The sequence below is a fragment of the Hippocampus guttulatus genome, chromosome 11 (genome assembly GCF_054856545.1).
Source record: "Hippocampus guttulatus isolate MCC_2025c chromosome 11, RoL_Hgut_1.0, whole genome shotgun sequence".
In the NCBI taxonomy this organism is placed as follows: domain Eukaryota; kingdom Metazoa; phylum Chordata; class Actinopteri; order Syngnathiformes; family Syngnathidae; genus Hippocampus; species Hippocampus guttulatus.
The window spans coordinates 17,880,000-17,889,427 of record NC_141271.1 but is presented as its reverse complement, the minus strand read 5'-3'; the positions used below and the strand labels follow the sequence as shown (position 1 = coordinate 17,889,427).

Here is a 9,428-nt window from a genome sequence, read left to right as displayed (position 1 = left end):
CAACGGTTCAAACTTATCAGTCAATGCACGTGGTTACATAATGCTGGAGCAAAAATTACTGACTTATTCCATGGTTAAGCAATGCAAAAAAAAACAACAACAAAAAACGATCACATTGATCTTTATAGACTCTGTTTTCTAAATACACTATACAGGTTTTAGCATCAGTACACAAAATGTACAAAGAGTGAACTATGTAGTACTGAATTGTGGTGGGTTTTTTTTGTTTTTTTGAGCATGGCCACAATGGTGCCCAGCTGTCCACTTGGGTTTGGCAGTCCCACTCCCCCACTATATAACAACTTGAACACCTTTGTTTACATCAGTGGTTATCTGGCGCAATTGCAAGTTACTTATTGGAACTAGTCTCATTTGTAACCACTACGTTGTTAGCTAGCTAGCGGTGCCTACGTAACAAAAATGTAAGATTAGTGAGTACTAAATACCTCAGTTTCATCTTGTAAATGTTCATAGTCAAACAATGTGTGGGAGGTATCAATGTAGAAATGACCACAGTCGTATGTAAGTTACAGGCAACTCATTTCATGATTAGCACTTCCAGTAGCATGTTAAGCTAATATTAGCAAGCCAGGACACACTGGCTCCTCAACTGATTGATTCAAATGAATGGCTTTTATTTGATAAGTACTACTACAGACACACTTCAATACCGCACAACCAATTTACAGTAAGGTGATATTGCTAAGTGTTCAATTATAGAGAAGCGGAAGTTAAACACTAGAGTAACTAAGTTGATGTCCTAAGGAAATGCTTCTCCCAGAAGCTGGCTGTCAAACTTCTATGGCCTCAAGGCAGCACAAGCTTTGTCTAAGATGTCCATTTTAATTTTTGAAAAATTTGGATGAGTAGCGAGCACCTGCAGATAGATGCAAAGAAAATAGAAACATGTGAGAATATAAAAAATTTAAAAAAATACTCACAAACACAACGAAGGATTCGAACGCTACTTCACCTTATGGCAGACATCTATGGCGTCAAAATTCTGTTTTGATTTTAAGTAGTTCCAAGCAAGTTTGTATCCTGTCAGGAGAAATCATATATTATTACCTCATTTATTTTGGCACAGACTGTCACGTAAATTAATGATCAACCTACCAACAGTTGGACTGAACTGATTTCCGTATTTCCAACCCAGTTTATAATTGAATGCTGCATCACGAAATGCCTCCTCTTTTTCCATGATGAATCCCCGGTACTCATACGCCTTACAGCAAGACTGCGGAGAAAATGTTCAGTTTGAATCTTTTTTTTTTTTTTTTTTTGCTCCTCAGTGACAACTACAATTCACCAAACAACTGCAGCACCCAAAACAAAAGTTTAGAGTGAGATGTGGTTTTAAGTGGAAGTACGGCGCAGGTGACGCGCTAAAACGCATACAGCACTGACCTTGTTATGGCTGAGACATCTGTTTAGGAGGTCATCTGCCAAGTCATACTTCCCCGAATGGATGTAGATGTTCGCTAGGAGCAGCCAACTCTTCTCAAACTCGTCCGCGTCAACAATATTCCAGGTCATCTTTCCTATAAGTTTTAATTGGTTCCTGGCTTGGGGAGTTTGTTTCAACATCATGAAAGCCGTTGCGATGGCCAACAGGGCTGGCACGTGAGCATCCTAAAGTCAAACGTCCTGCTTACACAGGACCAAGATAGCAACGCCGCCCATTCCCTTTGCTGCGTTCACTTTGCAGTAAATGGAAAAAAGCAATGTGATAACGTTCTTACCACATTAGTTGCGATCTCCGTAAAAACAGAGAGGGCTTTCTCTATATTGGCCTTCTGTTTAGTGGCCAGTAAGCAGTAGTTCTCCAGGATACGAAGCTTTAAGTGTTCTCCGGGTGTTTCTGGCTTTATTTCCTTCAAAAGTTGATGAGCCGTTGTCACCGCAACCCTCTCCACTTCCTGCTTTTCTGCCGAGCTCCTGATGAGAGAAGTGAACTCCTGATGAAACGATGTCCAGTCCACAGTCCTTGCGTTCCTGGTTCTTTTTCATGAATCTTACCCAATTCTAAAATCTAGATTACATAATTCCATTCCCATCATGTCATTGTTGAGGTTCAGGTAGATTTCAATCATTTTATGGACAGCCTTTTGACCCCACCTGGTGTCTTTTCGGGCCTGGTTGAAATGATGCAGAGCAGCATTAGCTTCTCCTGTATACCTGTGCATCAAAGGCAAATTTGGTAAAAGAATATTGCAAAGCAGATGCCATTTATAACCTCAACAAACAGGTGACTCACCAAAGATAAAGTCCTTTGCAGTAGTTAAAACCAGGTTCAAACGTGACTCTGTCTGTCGAATATTTTTCCATCCTCTCAAAAAATCTGGGCATGTCTTCCAATTTCCCTACCTTCCTCAGCAAGTCAATGAGACGTGACACAGTTGAGAAGTGTTCTTAAAACAAATGTACAAGTTCGAATTTATACTCATTTAAAGACGCCTGTTCGCCACCGACATCTCACGCTCCTATTTAGACTTTTTCCAAAATCTCAGAAACATCACGATTTTGCACCTGGCTTGCTCTCCAATAGCTGCCGATAAAAGGAAACTGCTTGTTCATCATCCTGTCTCCTGAACATAATATCAGCCATCATCTAAATACACACACACACGATAAAATCGGTTGTGCTGACGTGCTCCAAAAGGATAATGGCCAGACATGAAACATTGAAGACACAACAGACCAGAGTTGCATCTTGATTAAACTGGTCATTCTTCAAGATGACGTTACATTGTTCCTGGCATGCATCAACTTCATCTAGCGTGAGGAATATCCGTGCCAACTCCAGCATCAACTAGATTTATATGGGTAGTGAGTTACTTATGAAAGAGATCAATACTACCATCTTACCAAATGTAGCAATCCACAGGAGGTTCAATGTTCAGTACGGTCAAGCAGAGCTGCAGCAGGAAGGATGTTTGGATTCAGTAGAACTGACCTTGTGATCGGTTTCACAATGCGCAAGAGCTTCTTTGTAGAATTCGATGGCTATGTCGTAGACTCTTTGACTGGCGTAGTGTTGAGCGATCTCACGGCAGATCTTGGCAGCCAGCTGCTTCTGGGCGTCAAAGCTGTCAGGTTGCTCTAATTGCACCCGCTTCAACACTTTGGCTTGTACATCCCGCGCCTAGCAAAAGCCCTCATTTGTCACTGACAATAACAACAATAAACAACAATAGAATGGAAATAGAGACTAAATTGAAATGTCCCTGACCATGTGGCACCACTATACAGTCGAGTGACACGATAGTAGCAAAATGGCACACAGGCACAGTTACTTTGTGAATTCTGATGGGTTTTTATCAATATTTACTGCAATTTTTAGTACTCAACTGCTAGCTTTAGTCAAGGATTAACACCACTCTAACAGATCTGCTTTTGTAGACAGGCACATGTGCGCTTGAGGTAAAAACTGCCATCTTTGTATTTTTTGTGCAGGGGCAAGTCTAGTCTTTGGGAATATGCCAGGGCAGGTTGTTCCATTATCTGCGCCTCAGTGGAACAAAGGCATTTTCTATTAAATGGCTCTGACAATCAGGTGACAGAAAGTAGACAACATAGGCCTTAGACCAGCTAAAGGCGGGTCTAAGTTGTGGCGCAAGTGGTGTAACGCGAGATTGAAGCAATGCGCCCTCATGCACCGTGGGATTTTACCCATTTTTTCCCGTCTGTATTCACTATCCGGGTATCCGCGATGACAAATAGAAAACAACTTCAAGACATACAGTGCATGTAAATAGCCTTTAGCGATAAAACGATGTATACAAAAAAGTGCATTATAAAAATGGACTTACCCTTTGTAGGGATATTAAGGCTTCTTCGGCTTTGTCAACCCTATTTTGGACCTTTGCCAACAGCATTAGATAACGGCAATCATCTGATAGTGCACATAGATCGTTCACTTGGACAGGCCATGGAAAGATTAGAAAAAACAAGTTCTGTATGAGCATGTGAGGGGCAAAATTAAGTTAACATTACAAAGCTTTGGGAGACTTTTTGATTTCAATGAGAAATACAAAATTTAGTAAACAAAAACTAAGAGCTGTGGATTTGGATTTGTCGATTTGGCTGGAAGTACTATAGGCTATTTTCTGTGGCAGACATGTGTCGCTTGTGATGTTTTCAATGTGTTGGCTTTATAAGGGCAGTATACAGTAAGTACTGCTAAGTACCTGGTTTGTGGGAGAGAGCATCAAGCAGAACAATCTCACAGCGCTCGTATTGCTTCAGCTTCATCAGCAACTCGGCCAGGTCATAGCGGAGGAAGTTCTGTTGTCCGGTCTTCAGTGCAGCTTCATAATAATGTAATGCCTGCGTCAAATTATGTACGCGTCAGCACCGGGTTCGCTTCTGATCCCAATTTTAAATTTAAAGGTACACATAGCCCACCCAAAAAATAGATTACAAGTACAAACAAACCTTGTCGAAGTAATGAGTCTTGATCAGAAACTTGCCAAACTTGCTGACTAGAGCGCCATCTTCCGGCGTTTTCTCCAGAGCGTGCCCATAGACCTCAATGGCTTTCTCTGGCTGAAAGTAGAACCACATTTTGGAATTAGTGGCATTAACAGATAACAATCCAAATAAGTGCCTGTTTAATAATACAGTACTGTCTCAGAACACAGGCCACCTGCGTTTGCCACCTACCTCTAAAATACGCATATAAGCTTCCCCGAGTAAGACGTATGCATGAGGACTGGGTAGCTTGTCCAATATTTCCCTGGAGAACAGACCAATTCAAGAGATTTTTTGAGGGAAAGGTTTCTATCTTGTAATTGTTGTTTTCCAGTTTTACATTTCGCTTCGCAAGGTGATTTATTCTTTCACCCTGCATCCGAGAAATGTACAATACATAATCAGCAACTGTTACATCGCGATACGACTCACCTGTAGCAGCTCACATACAGACGCTTATCCTTTTTGTGGTTCAGGTAAATGTCTGCCATTTTCTCCTTGGCTTGGATGTAGTAGAGCTGCTCAGGCGTAATGTTTCGGAGCATATTGAGTGCCAACTCCGTGTCGCCGTGTAACAAAGCGAGATCTACGTTGGCGATAGTAACTCGAAGCTCCTCAGGAGTGCCGGAGAACTTATTGATGGCGTCCTGCATCACCATGGCTGCTTCTTGCTGCGATGACAATCCGTATGCATGTGAATATAAAACCGCTGTCAAGCAAACGGATATTTTCGATGAACAACCCAACGGTGTCGTGTCGTAGCCTTGCTTGGACCTGTTTATTGCTGAGCCGCAAAGCCTCAGCTAACTCCAAGAAGACCGACAAGCAATCTGCAGAACTCAATTCGATCGTTTGCATCTTGGATTTAGCTGATGATCCAGCCCTGCAGACGCCGGGCAGATTCATTGCCGTTTGCAGAATCTGAATGGCTTCAGTCAGCTCGCCCATTTTCTTCTTTGCTTGAGCCTTGACCAGCAGGTACAACGGATGCTCTCGAATCTGGAATGGAGTATAAACATTGAATTGAAATTCTTTGAGAGTAAATATGTTGTCTTAAACTATAATAAACTCCCTCCAAAAACCAAATCGCAGAACCTTGAGCACCCACGACATTCACCTTACGCCCTTACCTCAAAGTTATGGCTGAGGCAGAGTTCAAGCGACTGGAAACACACAGTGAAATTGCCGCGCAACAAGTGGATCTGAGCCATGAGCAGATGCGCGTCCGTGTGAGAAGGACACTGTTCCAGACAGTGCTGTAGACTGCTCTGAGCGCCGTCGACATCGCCTGAATGACCGCAGACATACTGTGGTTCAAAAGAAGCAGCTAAGAGAGGCGGGCATGCCATTTTAAAAACAACAGCGCTCACCGGAGTGATATCTGACTTTGGCTTGCAGGAAAACACCTTGAAGGAGGCCTGGCACAATCTTGACCACTGCATCCAACAAGGTAGCGCAGTGCCTGAGCTGAGGAACTGCAGACTGTCCCTGAGCTGAAGGCTAAACCAAAAAAAACAGCCAAAAGGGTTGAGAAATACAAAAAAATATCAAGAGTAGAAATATAAATCGCACATTGTACCTTTGTAGGACACAGAGCGAGATACTCCTTGACAACCTGAAAGAGGAAGTCAGGATTCAGCTTCTGGAAGTACTCCACACCTAAAGGTAGACCCTGGACGGTCGAGAAGTGGGTTTCCACTGCGTCTTTTAGGAGCTTGGTTATCTCTTCCTGGGGATGGTGCTTTTTAATTGCCACAAGTGCAAGCAGGTAGAGGATTTCCTAAAGAAAGAAAAGAAAAGGAAGAGATACAGGAGGCAATCACACACACAAAAAAAAAACATCAAAGTCTCCCACTGAGAAGAGAGGATGATACAACACAAAAGTGTGCTAGTTAGTCAGACAATCGAAATAAAATATTTTGTCTGTGACGCTCGTCCTGAAACTGTTTTGTCTTTCCTCACTCACAGTGTATAGAGTGAATTTTCAAAAAGGACAGATTATTAAGAAAGATGAAAACAATTATTGTTATCTTTCTAGTTTTTCCCCTTCATGTTCAAAATAAATAATCACAAATTCACGTCGTATAGGCCAAATACGCATATAGAAGTAGACCCCCAAAAAAAAGCATGAATATTTACCCCTGATTTTCCAGTGCTTTGTTGAATTTCCGTCAGAAATTCCAAATCTTTCTCCGCTTCTTCCAGGCAGCCCTCAATCAGCTGGCACCAAATTAAACCTGTGGGGAAAAGAAAAAAATCGAGCCAAATTCTTTTACAAACATCCTGAGCCGATGTTCAGTCCACTTTGCAACTTACCCATCAACGCGGTGAGGCTCATTTCATCCAGCGTCATGGCCGTCTTATACCACTTGACGGCCTCCTTGATTTTACCCTGAAGCACCATCAGGTAGCCCAACTCCGCTGCTAAATCTGCGTTTTCTTGAGTCACGCCGAATGCTTTTTCCACCATTGTGAACACCTGCTCAAGCACCATCTCATTTCGTCCACACTAGAAGGAATCGATGCAGAAAACGGTTACGACCCCACGTGTGACCGACAAGAAGAAGAGAGTTTATTCTTACAACTCGACTGAATGCGAGAGACATCCTATAAGCGAGTTCTGGGTTGTGTGGTTCTTGCAAGTCCAGACTTTTCATGAGGTTGGAAAGATGCTTTGTTGACTGTCACATAGGATAGAAACAGTTTCAACAACTTGGTCAGATTACTGGTTTCTTAAAGTTTTTTGAAAACGTTTTCCTTGGTTGTGTACCTCAACAATATCGCCGTTGATACATAAGGCATGCAAAGTTAGCATATACAAAGCATCCAGGTTGTTTGTATCCATTTGCAGGACCCTGAAATGACAAGTGTGAGTTGGTTAATTTACCCGTCAAATGGGGTAGAATTTGCAAAACCAGAAGAGTGACGACCACCGATGTTTTTACTCTTTATGATCATCGGATTGATTGGCATCTGTTTTTAATAACTTACGCCTCCAATGTGCTTTGCAATGACAAAACGGTAACTGCTTACCTGACCGCTGCCTCTGTGGTTTGCTCCCAGTCTTGGAGGTTTAAAAATAGTGTCATCTTTTTAACGAGAGCAGGTATGAAACCAGGGAAACTGGCAATGGCCTTGTTGACCACCTCTAATGCTCCAGAGTAGTTTTGACAATATTCAAAGTATTGTGCCTGGGGCAGATGAACAAAAAATCGACTACTATCTACTCATCGGAATCAACTCAACCACAGGGTGTCAACGTAGTAGCAATGCAACACATGTTAAACATTTCAGTGGAATATCCTGATGTCATTAATTTCATAAATAGCCTTAAGTTCGCTTGTGTTAGCTTGTGTAAAATGGGGGCAAAAATAAAAGTATATTTTTGTTCAGCGTGTGTTAGGAGGCCTAAGAAATGTTTTTATGTTTTTTAATCACACCTTTCCCATCAGTGCAAAGGCATCTGGTCCGTCCTTCAGCCCTTCATCAAAGTATTTTCCAGCTTTTCTGGCGTAGTCATCTTTCCCACATGTCACATCTATCCATGCTTTCAGGATTATCCCCTGCACAGGAGACACCGGTTTCACAAAAGGTCACACAACCCAGAACGGCACCTACGGATTAGCTTTGTCTTACCTCTTTTGATCCATTGGAGAGTTTAATCATTCGCTCTATGTATTCCCTCGCTTTATCATTTCGGCCCAATAGCCAAAGAAACATCCCAGCGTAGTACAGACTCTGAGGACTTGTAGTTTTGCGACCGTCTCTGATTTTACTTTCAAGTTCACGAATGACATCTCTGTCTGTGATTCCAAAGGCATGCATTCAAATAACATTGAGGTGAATGTGTCGCAATCGGCGTTGACTACGTCAACTTACCTGGCGACCTCTTTTTTTTTTCGGCGTAGGCGAGTGCCATGAGGGAGCAGAGAGACACATCGGATCTATCCCTTATCGCATCCAACTCGGCTGCAGCTTGTCGAACGTCACCTGTGATTGAATGTAGAAATTGCAGTTTAAATGAGAAACAGATATTGTAAGAACGTAGCCATTATTTCATTGGATTTTGTCCATCTCACCTTGCATTAATGTGCCATATGCACGGAAGACACTGAAGACAGGCTCATTGCGAAATTTCTTTTGTGCAGTTGCTGTGGCAGTCGCAACATGATTGAAGTATTTTTCATTGCAATAATATTTAATCAAAGCCTGGAAATGAAAAATAGCAAATGGTTAGCTTTTTGCAAATACCATTGAATTTATCTAGGCATCAAATATTTTTCCCCTTGTGTGTCCGTGAGTGTGTGTAGTTGGGGAGATAATTGGTCTAAGCCGCCAAACCATTAGGGAGAAATCAAAGCTTTTTGTTGAATTTTCGATTGCCAATTTCACTTCGTTGATCCCCAAATTACAACCAATAATGTATATTTGTTCATCTCTTTACCTGTGCCAGCGACTGATAGTTGAAAGCAAGACAATGAAATGCTCTTCCATGACCTGTGTTTCATTTTTTGGTGCCATTTGTGTTTGGTAGTGGATTACTATTATTTTTTTTAAATATACAGTAACTGCCGGTTGATAACTAGTTAAAAAAATTTGTTTCACCAAATCTCTCTGTTAAACAGTTTACTTGAATGATAGCTTTAAAATATTAGGAATGACAATTATAAACAAACAGCAAGGTTCAAATGCTTCTTCCACCATTTTTCAGTTTTCAAACAGCAAGGGATAATATTTTCCTTGATGACCCTGAGCTCCATTTAAACAGCTTTTTGATGTAGTGACTAATAAACACACATACACACACACGTCCATTTAAACCGGTCAGGAATCTGCTTACCATTGCTGTGTCTTTAGTCTCCATTTTGACTGACTGGCTATTGGCAATTACAGCTCAAGTGGAGATTGATTGTTATCTTTAGGTGTTTCAACGGCTACTCAGTACATTTATTACG

General features: G+C 41.7%; 1 protein-coding gene across 2 annotated transcripts; it reads right to left on the bottom strand.

The window, feature by feature from the left end:
* Window positions 1-755: 755 nt before the first annotated feature.
* LOC147198450 (tetratricopeptide repeat protein 21B-like) lies at window positions 756-9,337 on the bottom strand. 2 transcript variants are annotated; one of them, XM_086123861.1, is made up of 29 exons: window positions 9,314-9,337; window positions 8,553-8,682; window positions 8,353-8,463; window positions 8,110-8,276; window positions 7,914-8,036; window positions 7,507-7,664; window positions 7,244-7,328; window positions 7,056-7,154; window positions 6,790-6,982; window positions 6,613-6,710; window positions 6,053-6,253; window positions 5,844-5,973; window positions 5,604-5,761; window positions 5,248-5,472; window positions 4,906-5,144; window positions 4,662-4,738; window positions 4,438-4,544; window positions 4,191-4,329; window positions 3,813-3,919; window positions 2,957-3,145; window positions 2,702-2,812; window positions 2,530-2,611; window positions 2,258-2,411; window positions 2,020-2,178; window positions 1,743-1,938; window positions 1,408-1,632; window positions 1,117-1,237; window positions 974-1,041; window positions 756-877 (listed from the first exon to the last, which is right to left on the bottom strand). In XM_086123861.1, exons 1-29 carry the CDS (start codon window positions 9,335-9,337, stop codon window positions 800-802), a joined length of 3,954 nt encoding a protein of 1,317 aa, XP_085979987.1. In that variant the 3' UTR covers window positions 756-799. The 2 variants fall into 2 exon arrangements, with proteins under 2 accessions (XP_085979987.1, XP_085979986.1); XM_086123860.1 differs by having other exon boundaries at window positions 4,438-4,548; window positions 4,666-4,738.
* Window positions 9,338-9,428: the final 91 nt, after the last annotated feature.